At 42.8% G+C, this 14261-nt stretch overlaps 1 protein-coding gene across 11 annotated transcripts in view; it reads left to right on the top strand.

Moving 5' to 3' along the window:
- MBNL3 (muscleblind like splicing regulator 3) overlaps positions 1-14182 on the top strand; it is a 59627-nt gene extending 45445 nt beyond the window's left edge. For 3 of the 11 annotated variants that reach the window (XM_053955447.1, XM_053955446.1, XM_053955444.1), the window contains 4 exons: positions 933-968; positions 3043-3137; positions 4577-4650; positions 6539-14182. In XM_053955447.1, coding sequence (XP_053811422.1) covers positions 933-968; positions 3043-3137; positions 4577-4633 — 188 coding nt within the window. In that variant the 3' untranslated portion in view covers positions 4634-4650; positions 6539-14182. Of the gene's footprint in view, positions 1-932; positions 969-1633; positions 1723-3042; positions 3138-4576; positions 4651-6538 lie in introns of those variants that run through there. The other 8 variants (XM_053955448.1, XM_053955445.1, XR_008433364.1 and 5 more) reach the window with 7 other exon arrangements.
- Positions 14183-14261: the final 79 nt, after the last annotated feature.

Genomic DNA, 14261 nt, shown 5'->3' with positions numbered 1-14261 from the left:
TGCTCGTCCTCAAGGTTGCAGTTGCCCAAGTTGACATAAAGACAGGCATTTCTGATGGAGCAACATAAATCAGCTGTGCCCAGCCCTCGCTGTGCTGGGTACTGGGCTCGTGGCAATGAAATTACACACAGGGCTGATGCATAACAGGGCTGCTTACTGGCACCTGTTCTGTCTGAAGACATTAATGCTGGGCAGAGCAGCAAATTTCCAGTCAGAGGACAGATCTGTGATGAATTTATGTTACACATCAGACTCCAGCTCTGGGCTCAGCCTTGGCTGTGCTCAGGAGGGCAAAGCAGAGAGGTGGCACGTCGCAGCTCTCACTGTGGGGAGGGGAAGGGAGCGGTTGCTTTTCTTAGAATCTCCTGTTCAGTTGTTGAGAGATCAGCATCATGGGTTGCCATGGCACAGGGGTGTCAGGCTGTCTCTTGAAAATGGCATCACCACTGCAATTTTTTGGAGTCCAGAAAAATAAATGCCTCTTTCAGCTTAAACTAGAGACTTTGAATCGCAGTCCCTGATTGCGGGAGTAAATTACTTTTGGAAAGTCAATTTTAACATGAGTATGACATTCTTCTAAAGGCAATTTGTTTTCTGTTGACACAATCAGAAATAAATCAGCATACCCAATACCCAAAAAATCTCAAACAACCCTGATTTCTGGGATCAATCGTATCATTTAATACCAAGGTGGGAGGAGTTTATTCTCTACTACTCAAGAATTAAAGAACTAATTTGGTTTGCTATGATCTCTTTAAACTGAGTTTAAACTATTGTTGTACCAATATGCAGAATCTGGTTGCATGTGCTTAAATACTGAATGCTGCAAAGAGAATACCTGCTTTTTAGTTAAAGTGATATCTAACACTGAAGCTTCACTAATGAAATATCCCTTTTGTTCATCTTTCCACGCTTCAATGCATGGTGTGCAGGGTCAGTTCTGTGCATGACACCCACTGCAAGCGTTGGTAGGTTTTTCTACACAAACTTCTCAACTTTTCCTAATCTGAAAGAGACTGCAAGTTAGTATGCATCAGTGAGAACTTGGGTGGCTGAGTGGTGTGACTGTCTATCTGCTGTCTTCTTTGAGGCTTAAATGGTTGTATCCCTTTTAATTTCTGTGCAGTGCAGTGTTTCATGTGACTTACAATAAGACAATCCAAGGTGATGTGTTCCCACCCCTATTTAGTTCCGCTTCAGAGACAAGAATCTTTCACTTAAATGTCTTTACAACCCATTTAAGTCATCTGACACAAGGAAGTAGAAGTGGGAGGATCCTGTTGGTTTATTTTTGTTTTATTTTGTATCAAGCAACAGGCGGGTTTAAGTTTGGATTTTCAGTTGTCCTTCTGAGGATATTTTAGGAGACTGGTTTAACAAGGTGCTAAGGAGGAATACATCTGGGGTCAGCCCCTCTGCCAGAGCAGGGTGAGAGAAACAGGGTTTGGACCATGGACTGGCTGGAGAGTCATCTCTGTAGGACAGTGTTAGGTGTGCAGGTACAGGAGGTCATAGGGAGGTACCGCTGCAGGTGCACGTGGGATGCAGGGAGGCAATGAGTACGTGCTCATTAGTGCTGCAGGGATCCACTCTGTTCAGGCTCAGCATCTGGGTGTTGATTAAACCTCTGCAGGCCTTTGAGGACCTTCCCCTCTTGTCTACAGCTGCTGGGCACAGCAGGGCAGGTGAAAGCTGAGCTTTCATCCTCTAGCCGAGGTTGCGCAAGACTACCAGCATCCAGGTGTGTGCCTGCTTTAGCCAGAGGGAGAGAGGCAGGAGCCCTGGTGGGGGGGTGCAAAGCTTTCCAAGAGCAGGTCTGGAAGCTCTGGCATGAATGGCTTAAACACTCTGCTCTTGAACCTGCCTATCCCTATAGTAAAGGGAGGACACATTGCTTGCATGGTGAGGGGCTGAGTCCCTCAAATACACCTCTGCCTGTAGGAAACCCCAACCCACACGTTCCAACATCCCGTGGCCGGAGCGTTCCCAGCCACAGGCACGCCCCTTCCCTGCTGGGGCTGGCCGTGGCTGCTGGGGTGGAGGGGAAGGCAAGTCTGCTTCCCTACCGCATGTTTGTGGGGATGGCTGGGCCTTCCTGTGGGCTCCTCGGCCCCACAAACCCCCCTCGGGTTTGGGGGATGCCCGTGTGTGCACCAGAGCATCCCTTCCAGCACCGTGCTCTGCGGGACGTGCAGCTTCAGGAGGCTGCCAAGCTCCCTGCTGCCGTGTTGTACTTTTGGATGCTCTTCCTGCAAATTGTAGCTGTTCAGATGCATTTGTGTATTTTTCCCCTCTCTGTCCCTTCCCCTCTCCATCCCCCCACCCTGCAAGAGGAGTTTTGCCAAATCCTGTAGAATTAGAGTGGAAAGGAAGCATGCTGAATTTGTACGGAGAGAGCTCAGTCTGCCAGCCGCTCGTTTGCCGTGCCTCCAGCTCTGTCCCGTGCCGAAACATTGTCCCTGCTAGAGAGAGGCGAGAAAAGCTGGTGAAAGGGCTGCGGCAGCCGCTGCAAAGTGCATCATGTACCTCTGGTTGCTGGCGGGGACGGGGTGGGGAGGGAAGGGGACAAGCTTTCCCAGGTGGGCGGGAGGGTGCGCTTGCCAAAATGTCCCCACCCAAAGGAACGTGCACTGGCTGTGTCTAACTCCCCACGGGTGCGAGCTGACGTGGGCTTTTGCTAGCACACCCATCCTCTCCCCCCTTTGGAAATTTGGCCCTCGGAGTCTAATACATCATTGTTCTGCTTATAAATGTACTAAGTGTTGAGAATGTTTTGGTTTTTTCCTTAATTATAATTGTAATTGGCTTTTCCCCTTCTCTCTTGTTTATTTTTTTTCCCAACGCTGTCTTGCTTTGCACTGTGATTGCATGCTGCGCCCCGATGTGTCCTTCATGACGATGTCACATGGCTTGTTGCTGTGATTCCTGCCACGCCCCCAAATCCACCACATGTTGCCATGGTTACATAAAACCAACCAAACAAACAAAATATATATACGCTCCACCCTCCTGTATGTCGCTTCCATGGTTCCCTTCCGAAAGTGCCCATGATGCACGGTGCTACGCCCACCACTGTGTCTGCAGCAACAACTCCTGCCACCAGCGTCCCCTTCGCTGCAACAGCTACCGCCAATCAGGTTTGGCCCTTTCAATGGCTTTCTTTCACGTGTTCAGATCTTGAGGACCGGGCGAGGGCTGGATCCCGCGCGGGGTCGAGCGCCGTCCCGCCCGGCTCGGCGCAGGCCGGGGAGCGCAGAGGCAGCGTGTGCGTGTGTGCGTGAGGCCGGGGATCCGAGAGGGGCCGCTCCTGCCGCCTGTGGGATGGGCGCAAGCCCGGCCGGAGCGTAGGGATGGGCGATTGTCAGGGGCGCAGGCTCTCCTCCAAAAACACACCTCCCCCCCCCCGGGTCCTCCAAAAATGGGCGGGGAATCTCCCGAGCGTAGAGTCACGCAAGACCTGCAGCACTTCTGCTTTCAGTCTCAAGCAGAAATACCACCCTGAGCATCCTTCCCTGTGGTATTTTGGCTTTTCCTCTCTGGACTGGAAAGTGGAAGTGGAAATACAAAGTGGCCTCCCCCCGCCACAAAATTGGACTCTAAAAACTACCAAAAAAAATCCCCAAACAACCAAAAATCGGGGGGAGACTGTGAAGTGTGAAGTTTTTTTAATGCCAATAGCATGTCACCCATCCCTACAGAGAGGACTCTGGATGTGCAGTATGTGCCATTGTAGCACTGCCATAAGTGTACAGGATTCCATGCATGTCTGCCGAGCCATAATTCTCTCCAAAACTTTCCTCTGAGGATACTGAGTGTGATGGCTGCTTCTGCACCAGTCCTGAACTGTAAATGCACAACCTGTCCTAGTGATGCGTCCTGATAATTTGGTGTGACACAACTTCTCCCAGTTAGACCAGAGACATTTCAAACACTCTTTTAAAAAATTTTTCCCCAGGACTAATTTTAGTGTTTTTGTCATGCTCTCAGGTTTAGAACTATTGCAAAGAAATCGGGGTGTCACTTTGCTCTGTAGGAGGCTGTTATCCATACTGAATGCCAGTAATGTCTCTGGGGGCATCCTCTAGGCTTTTGCTGGTGTGAGGTCATGAGGATTTCAGTAGGAGTTTTGCCTGCATAAGTCTTAGGCAGTGTTTTACTGCTTGCAGTCAGAATTGCCAGTCTTTTTCTGTGCTTTGTTGTTATTTTCAGGTAGAGTAGGTCTTACTCAGACTTGTATTGGTCATGAGAGGAAAGCAGAAATTCCTGTGCAGCGTTGCTCTGTGGTTGTGTGAGTCCTGTTTGAGCTAGATAGTTTCAGGGCATTTCTGTTTTACTTGTAGTCTATGGAATCAAAATCCCAGTACAATCACCAGGTACTCCACAAGGCATCAGTAGTGGTGCAGCTACATTGTACTTTAAGTGTAGCAAAATAAAGACTTGGGAGTGGATCCTGTTTTATAAGACTTTGATGTACATATTAACCTTATACTGAAGACAGAATGATCAGTCTGATCTCGAGGCAATGTTTTAATGTGTTGTGTTCTTTTTTTTTTTTTTTTTTTTTTTTTTTCTGTAGATATCCCAGTTATCAGTAGATGACCTGAGTAGCAGCATGTTTGTTTCACAGATGTAGAAGTTCCCAATAGAACAGTAAGTTCCTTTTTGGCATTTCTCTTTATGGTGTATTGATTTGTACATGGGCACTGCGTCCCCTAAACACAGGGCTGGCTCAGGCAGAGAGACTGAGCCCATGGGACCCCATTGGCTTCATGCTCTGCCGACTCAACAGGAATTCAGCTGCTGCAGCACAGACACGGACCAGCCCCGTGGTTTATAACGAGTTTCCTGTGTCTCAAGTACCTGTGTTGTGGTGGTTGCAGCCTCCCTGTGCATCCCCCAGTCCCATGGCTCTGTTTCCAGGTTGCTCTTGCTCTGCACAGCTCTCAGCTGCCTGCAGATGCCTCAGGGATTTGCGGTGTTGATGGCAAAGACTACTCTGGTAATGAGTCAGCTGGAAAGGTGTAACTTCTCTTTTGCTGTTACTGACATATTTTCTTTCCTGGGGTAAGCAGGATTGGGTCAGCACTGCATCTGCAAGGCTGGCTTGGTCTGGGCAGAACTCTTCTGGTCAGGTGCAGAGAGGGCCTAGCTCATGGTGGGTTGGAGACCAGAATGAATGTCATAAGCAACATAGTCTTCACCCCACCTGCCAATCCTGGGCTTCTCTAAGATGATAGTTTTCTCTAAGGGGAGTGATGGAGGAATTTGTCCTTGGAGTTACAGAGTACTATTTCACAGCCGTAGCAGTGGTGTAATTTTTCCATTGCTTTTTTTTTTTTTTTTTTTTTTCCTGAGTTTTAACTGATGTTCATGAGCTAAAATCTCTGGGTAGTTTCAGTTCTTGACTGTGTTTTTTTTACCTCAAGAGAGTAAAGAGCAGTTCAGCTGATTCAACAAGAGGTCTTTCTCAAAGCAGCCATTTAGTAATGCAGATATGCAAGCCCATTTCTTCCCTAGGTCACATATTACAGGCAAGTCCTTAAATACTGGAAATTAATTTGGCAAGCAATTCTGTAATGATATCTATTAGCAATCAACAGAAACTAATTTCTCAGTGGTGGCCCTTATCTCTGCTGACCTTAATTAAATACCATATGTATACATGACCTGCTAACTGTGGCTGTGGACCCTGTTCATGAGGGCTGACACCAAGCTAATCACATTAGTGAAAGTGTTCAGCTTAGACTGTACTGCTGTTCCAAATGACAGACATGACATGTTAACCTATTTCCATAACATGTGTAAACCAGCCTGTTCCACCCAATAAGGAGATCATTTGATTGGAAGAGCTTCATCTTGAAGTCTTTAAGATTGTTTTCAGCATTTTTTCAGGAGACTTTCCCTTAGTGGGACTTTGGTAACTGAAACACTTGCTGCTCTGACAGATGTTTTTCTTTTCCTCCATGGCTGAAATAGTCCTGGTAGCCAGGCTGGTTGGTCTGGCTCTGCAGGGGATAACTTGTTGGGTCCTTCAGTGGAGGATTTTCATGAGTACATCTCAAAGAGGCAATTTGCTCCCAGAAGAGGGTCCCCTGAGCACAGGGTTTCTGTGTCACTGTTTTATCTCTGGGCTTAGTTGCCTAAATCCTTAGGATCAGATTTAATGTGACTGTCTAAAGGAAACAAGAGCTAACACAGATCAGGGATTCCTTTGGCCCTCTCCTTAGCCACCCTCTACTTGGCATCCCATCCAAAAATCAAGACTGTTATTTGTTCACATCCCTCTTTCACTATTTGTCCTGTCATTGTGTGAAAGAGAGAGTCGTAAGTGCAGATTTAAGAGGATGACAAGTGTGTTATTGGCAATTTCTCCCTACATCAGAAAATTAACGGAATAAAATGTCTGTCTGCAACGCAGTAATGACAACTTCTTGGGCAACACATTGAGGATGTAAATGTATTAGAATGACTTTTAAAATATAGATGTATTAACTTCTCACTATTTCTTTGTTGTTGTTTTTTTTTCTTTCCCCTGCAGCAGACCATGTTGAAATTCTGAACAGTAAAATTATGGAGCACCAGGACTTCTTGGTGGGAAGCTGCGCATGGCCTTTCTGTATATATTCCTCTCTTCCCTCTATCATTCTCTACCACCTCTACAGTAAGCCTGTTGCAGCCTACATGTTAACCAAAAACTGATCAATGGGAATGTCAAAAAAAAAAAAAAAGAAAAAAAAAAAGCACTATAGAAACAATTAACAAACAGCGCTCTGTTATATGAGATATACAAGTAGGAAATTATAATAGACTTTTATAACACATTACTTTAACACACTTAATCATTTTATGACTACCATCATGATAAGTGCATATGCACAGCGGACTGTTGGTTTACTGTATACTATCGATGGATAAATGTTTGTCTTGTTTTTAAAGTGTTATCTTACTGTTTTGTTTACATCATAGTCTATTGATTTGTTTTAAAGTGTACATCATTATCAAGTATACTCAATACCATTTTTTCATTATTGTTATGTCTTAAGTTTTCATATACTGTAGGTTTTATGGGGTTTTGTTTGTTTTTTACTAAAAATGTTATTGTGGGAAACAGGAATTATGTGCTTGAAAAACACGACACAGAATGTTCTGCCCTTTGCTGGATTTTGCTGTTAATGTCAGCTTAAGTTGCTTATGTTAAATGCTCCTTTTATCATTTAAAACTTGCCTTCAGATAGTCTCCAAATTTTTAGTACATGTGATGTGAAAGGACAGCTGTCATTTTAGTCCAGTTCAGGGTTCTTCTTTCAATACAATGAGCTGATTCTGGAAACTTTTGGAAAAAAAACCACAAAAGCCCAGGCTCAGTAAGGGGACAGGAACAATTTGCTCAGAGAGGAGTAAGCATCAAGGGATTTCTGCAGCTCTGTTGTCCATTGAAGTGCATTCTCAGCTGCAAACGGCGCACAATCTCTCTCGCTGTTCTCATGGTGCAGTTGAAACAAACAACAAAAAAAATGGTGGTGGAGTGAGACAGCTTCAGTTGGGCAAAAAGCTCATTGCATTGGAGAGGAGCAGGTGCCAGCCGTTGGCTGGGGAGGGCCCCGGGGCCATGGCTCAGCCCAGGCTGGGTAGCACTGAGCCTTGGGGCTTGTCTCCACCAAGCATGCTGAAACATTTTGGCCTAAAATTTTATATTATGTGTCTCTTGTTGAAATTTTGTCAGCATGCCCCATTTATTTAATCACTGTTTTCCATAAGTGGGTGATTATTTCCCCCCCACCTCCGCCCTGTGATCTGTGGCCCTTTAAAGCAAACACAGCAGTAACAAAGCAGCAAAAAGTTCAGCATAAGCTTGCTGCTGAAGATAAACATTTGTCTTAATGGAGTTCCTGTCGGTCAGTGGATTTATTTTGGCACCTTCTACTTGATCAAGAGCAATGTTTGTTGCACAACAAGGGCTAGTTCTCAATACCTCCTTCTCATACGCACGAATAAAACCATTTCAGCCCGTGCACCCTGGACAGCCCCGCCTGTCGTTATGCTGCATTGCTGAACAATCTGGCTGCAGAAATGCATTTTGGTTGAGGATACTGCCTAATTCGTCCCTACCACAGCTCTACAGTATCATTGGCATTATGGAAGAGGTGGATTTGCTGCTGTAAATCCACAAACTCCATACAAGGAGAAAGAGAATCAAGCAAGAGGCCAGCTCACAGTGTCTGGAGGGGCGACCACCCCGAGCTCAGAGTGGTCCTGTAGAGTGCCAAATTCAGACAACCAGATTTTCTTCTCTTTTCCCAGTTCCTTGGCCTTGGTTAGATATTCTTTGCCCCCTCTCCTGCAGTATGAGCACAGGCAGTTTGCTAGATGTGTATCTCCATGGGCCATGAATGATGGTGGCACACCCAGGGCGCAGCCTGTGCACTCCGGGGCAGGCTCTGACCATCTGCCCGTGGAGACTCACTCATAGCATGAACCTTTGAGGAGCCCAGCTCAAGAAGGCCTTGAGGAATCTTTTTGTTCAATTCAGCAGACTTTGAACCAAAGTCTGCTGAACCCCCAAAGTCAGACTTTGAACCCCCTGATAGAAAGGGGAAAACAACATCCCCCCCAAGACCTCCTTTATGGACCCTGAGTTTTGACAGTCGCTTGTGTCCATGGATGTTCCCCAGCCATCTGTGCTCACAAGCAGTGCGGTGGCCTGAAATCAGTGACTCTGATTTGTATTGGCGACCACATACCTGTTCTTTTCACCACTGTGTTTCTGTTTCCCGAAACCATAACATTGTTAGTGGAAAAAGTGGATTTGAGTACTTCCTGTTTGAAATTATTTGTGTATCAAAAATGGGTTTTGCACAACCTGTGCCAGTGCCTCAACAAAGAACAGAGCTGATCTTCTTAAGCCAGAAAGGATGCATTCAAGCTTGTATGGCTTTATGAGTTCAAGGAGGTTGAAATTTTTTCAGTGCTAAATGGATTTTTGTATATCTTGAAACTTTGATGTAACCTCCTATTTTATTTATCGACTTAAACATCTGGCATAGATGTGCATAGAATGTAAACCTAGAATACAGCTGTTTTCATGTCACATTTAAAGCACTGAAAAAAAAAAGGCGTTTAAGGATTATTTTTTATTAAAGAGGTCCAATGAGGGATGTTCAGGGTAGTTATATTAGGTGCCACAACAGTTTTTATATTGCTGGCAAATTTAGAGTTAATTTGTAAATGAGTTTAAGGAAAGAAAAGCTTGAAGCACTAAACTTCACCAAATTCAAAACAATCTCGGCAAAAATGCCATTTTGAGGTAGCACTATTTAAACTAGTTGTGCAATGACTTGCTCTAATTTTCTTTGTTCAAGAAAGAAAAGAAAAAGAAACCAGTCGCCAGACTATAAATTTCCTAAATAGACTATTACAAAGTCACCGAGCTAGTTAGTGACTCTAAACAAATGTCATAAAAGCATGAATATCATCCTTTATTTGACAAGAGATGTATGTAAGTTTGTTTAAATCAATATAATTTTAGTGACATTTTTATAAGCTTCCCACTTTCCATGAACCTATATTTTTTATTTATCCAAAGTTATTTCTCTTTGTCCATTTCTCTCAGCCTTATGCAAACAATATGCAAGAAATGCTGAAACTTGGATAAAACGGGTCATGCAGAGGGAAAATGAAAGCTGAGATTGATCATTTTCACGAAAAAAGGTTGTTAGTAGTTTCAATAAAAAGTACTACTACTAAACTGTAACATAAGCAGACAATAAAAGAGGGATTTAAAATAAAATGGATTCATAAAACTATTAAGATTATTTTTGTTAAATACAGTGTTTTTAGTAATTTGGAACATGATTTCACAATCAGCCGTGTTTTTTAGTTGGGAATTTTTAGCTGATGATTTTTGACTGTGTATTTTTGCATCGCAACGTTCTAGAAGCCGTTCCCTCCCCGGGCAGCCCGCGCGGGTTCCCGACGCGCTTCTCCTCCAGCCGCCGCCCCGCTCCGCGCTCGGGCGCTCCCCAAGGGCGGCACGGCCGGGCCGGGGTCCCGCTGCTCCTCCCGCTGTCCCCTGGAGCGGGGACCCCGCGGAGCTGGCACCGGGGCCGGGCGCGCCTTGGTGGCACAGGTGGCCGGAGCGGGACGCGCGTGTGCCGGCGAGGTCGCCCGGCCCGGCTCGGGCTGGCGCTGGCGCGGTAGGAGTAGCTCTAGGACACGCCGGGTACACAACGATTGAGAAACTGGAGTCCTCGTTTTGTTTATCCCTTGTACATTTCACAGACATGCAAATTGAAAAAGGTGAAATTTATGAGGAAAATCTAATTTCCCATTCCTGTTGAATGGATTTAGTTTGATATTGACCTGATTTTACCATGTGCCTGTTGAAGGCCTTAGAGTATATACTGTATGTTAAAGACTGTAATAACTTTAAAAAAAAAAATAGTTGATAGCCTAATCCAAATGTAAATAGAGCTACAACTCATTGTTACTAGGCTACAACGCATTAATTCATGTCATATATTTTCATTTCTCTACCATTAGTTTTTAAGGTTTTCATTATTGCTTTTTTTGATATCTTTAGTAACTAATGAATTTAATTTTGAAGGAGAGTTAGAGAAAGTTTAAAATTTTTAATACATGTATTCAGCCCATTTAGTTATATTCTAAACCAACACTGAAGCATGGTAAGGTATAGAATACAGTCCATAACTAGTTTGTATAGTTTACAGTTTAAGAACAAAATTAACTTTGTATGTAACTCCTACAATGATAGATTCATTGTTAACTAATTATATTAAGTTGTTGTTGCTATGGCAACAAAACTACAACATGGCTACCTTTGTATACATTATTTGTGAAATTTTCACATGTAAATTAAAAGTGATGTGTAACAGTATGAGCTTGTTAAAGGTACAGTTCGATACTGTCAGATAAAGATATGATTGAATATTTTTAAAATCCCAAAGTCCCATGTGAACGCTGAATTTGTGTCTTTAAGGTCACTTTTTCAGTCAAGAAGTTTACAACACATGGATTTAGAGTCAGGTTTTATAGCTTGTAGAAATTGTTGTGTGGCAAGGGTTATTCCACAGTATTTTCACTTCGGAAACACAGCAGCCTGTATTTACAACATAGTGACCGGTCTTGCTTTCATTTCACATCCATTCACAAGGTGGGAATTCAGAAGTAATCAGTTTCAGTACTGTAGTTTTGCCTGCAATTTTCTTTTCTCCAGAAATTGGACACTCACACAATTACGTTATGATCAGGGCTAAATAATTAAGCATATAACTATTTTAATACTAATTTATATTAGCAAAAACTGTACATAAGAAAAAAAAATATTGTGGAATGACCCCGTAACAGTGTTGAAGATACAAATATGCTGCAGTTAAACTGATTCAGTTAGTGTACGAATGTGTGAGACACACCTTTTTTGCACTTATGTACATAGTCCACGAAAGAAATCCTTGGAACTTATTTTGAATATAAAAAGTCTGTAATAATACAGGAAAAGTTTGTAAAAGAGATAGGTATTACTAAGGCTTTGAAAAGGAGGAGTTTTTTGCTATAAAACTTATCTGAAAGCATGATGTTGCTTTGCTGTTGTAAAAGCTTTGTAGTTTGCCATAGCTTATTATACAGCAGACTGATAACAGGTCAGCTCCAACCTGCAGCGCAGAGAATGGGAAACGGTGTGGAATTAATTAGTAAGGTCACTAGCAAAGATTCAAATTACTTTTTTTAATCAGCCTACATTTTCAAATACACCCCAGGTCATGTTTCTGATAGGTTGTGTTCTCGGTGAATCCTGTTAGGACTGGTAGGTCCATGGCAGCACACACACATTTTTCCTAGCACCTAATCCTATTTCTGTCTGAAGTGTTTCTCTGTGGGAGGTGACTGTCATTGTGGCGAGTGTTTTAAATCCCAGAGTGAATTTGAAATGTCACAACTGCTTGATTTTATTTTTTTTTTTTAACCTTTTAGAGTAAGGTAACAAAATGGAAGGAGCTGGTGAGCCATAAATGGACAGGGATGGGTTGGAATTATCTGGGACCAGTTCTTTCTGCTGTGTGACAGCCGTGGTGTTATTTGAGAGGCACTTGGTAGTGCTGCTGGGACAGGGAGGTGGAGGCTGGTGGCACTGTGGCTGGCTGGGTGCTCCAGACTGGGACTAACAAGCCCCTTTGAGTTGCCACCAAAGGAGAGCAAAGCTGTGGCCCCTCAGTGAGCAGCTTCTTGTTCCTGTTTGTGTTGGTACTGCTGGGACTCTGCAGTGCTGGGGGATTTTGGAGCAGCTGAAGTGCCTGTGTTGACCCATTTATTTTTGATTGGAACAAGTTTCGCTTCTTGTTAGATTTTTTTAAGGGTTTTTGGGGTTTTTTTTTGGGTTTTTTTTGTTTTTTTTTTTTTACCCAAGCCCCAGTTGTGCTTAAGAAAAGTAACTGGTTTTGCCATGAGTCTGGTCTGGTCCTGACTTGAGCAGTGAGGCAAGTCCCTCAGAGCAGAACTGGTGGGAGGTGGCATCCGATGTGACTGTCACCCTTTTGCTGGATGCCCCAGGGTTGGGGGCTGAGCTGTTGCTGCCAAGCCCAAGAGCTGTTCCTTGGCCAGCATTCCTGACCCCTGGTGATGCCAGGGTGTGCCCAGCCAGCCCACCCTGCACCACGGGGCTGTGCAAGTGGTGGTTTGCTGAATTGGAGCAGCCCCAGGGTCTTTAAAATGAGGAAAAATCAGATGTTGCTTCTCTCCATGGTGTTATATAATAACCTAGATTTTAATACTAAATAATCAGCTAGTTCAAGGCACCACACGATTATGGCTTCCCTTTGCCATCATCAGTTTCTATAATCAAGTTCTTTCTCATTTCTAGGATTATGAGAGAAAAATATTTTGCACTATGTGAAATGAATCATAGCTGGTCAAACTTTGTCGGGGTACAAGCATGATCGTGACAACACTGCTAAAATCTTTGCTAGTGATCTTTACTGACATCCTCTATCATCAAAAATAACTCTATATGCCTCTCAAAGGAGATATTTAAACATGCAAAATAACACAACTGTTAAATAAAATGAAGTTATTTTTCCAAACACACAACAGAGAGAATTACCTGACACCGAATTACAAGGTTCCAGTTCTTTATTACTGTACACAGATGCTATTTGATAGTGGTGGAAGCCAAATGATTTTGTTGCCATGGCTTTTGTATCCTAGCAGATGAGGGGATGATAAGACCATTCTTAGATTGGATTATGGGATTTTTTTTTTCTTTCCAATTAGCTTTGTTTTCATTTTTTTTTTAAGATCATGAAAATGAACTGACTCCTCACCCTTTATTACATCACCTGACAAAAGATCACTATTTTTTTTTATAAATAGAGAATTGTATTTTAGGCAATCACTAAAATCAAAGAAAGAATGTTCTCCTAAATTGTCAAATTTTAATTTAAATATATAAAAACATTTATACTGTACTGTGTAAAGTAGATCTTTGAAGCACATTCTTCTTTTCATAGGCGTTTCTGGTAAAACAAAGTAAGGGAAACATTAGATATCATTTTAATGGAATAGTTTAGAAAATATATACAAATGATTACACTTAGCCCTGTGGAATTGTAAGAAATTAAAATATCATTGGATCCAGACAGGCGTAGGTTAATGCAGTATTTCAGTTCCATAACAGGATAGTTCATTCCCTCAACTGCTACCAACAGGGTGTACGCTTTGAATTTATGTTTCTTTTTGCCACATTATATTGCTGTAGTGCTTGTACGTGCTTTAGAAATGTGCATAATGCTACTCATTTTAGTATGTTACTTCTATATTGTTATTGTTTATTTTTTGATCTTTTAATAAAGTATATAAAATTCTTGGTTATGTTTTTTATGGATCCATATCTACACATTAATAGGAGTTTACTTTAAAAACTTTTCAAGTTCCAGTTTATTAGTCCCAAACTTCAAAGATTCTGATGTAAAAATAATAACTAATGAATTTGAATCAATGTTATATCTGAAGTGTAGATCAACAGAATAAATTTCTTTCCAGAAAATACCTTCAGTATTTTGAATTCTGTAGCCAGTGCCTCCTTTTTACTGGATGCATTTGGCCTATCATATTAAAGTTACTAACACAAGACAGACATTTGTATTTTAGAAAAATAAAAAGTAAAACTTTCCAGATGCTGCCTTTTGGTTTCTCTCTTGCCTTAGACCTTCAGAGACACATGTGATGTGGTCTGCTTGGCTTGTGTTTTT

This window comes from Vidua chalybeata, chromosome 14 (genome assembly GCF_026979565.1).
Source record: "Vidua chalybeata isolate OUT-0048 chromosome 14, bVidCha1 merged haplotype, whole genome shotgun sequence".
NCBI classification, from domain to species: Eukaryota; Metazoa; Chordata; class Aves; order Passeriformes; family Viduidae; genus Vidua; species Vidua chalybeata.
This window is presented reverse-complemented; position numbering and strand designations above follow the sequence as displayed.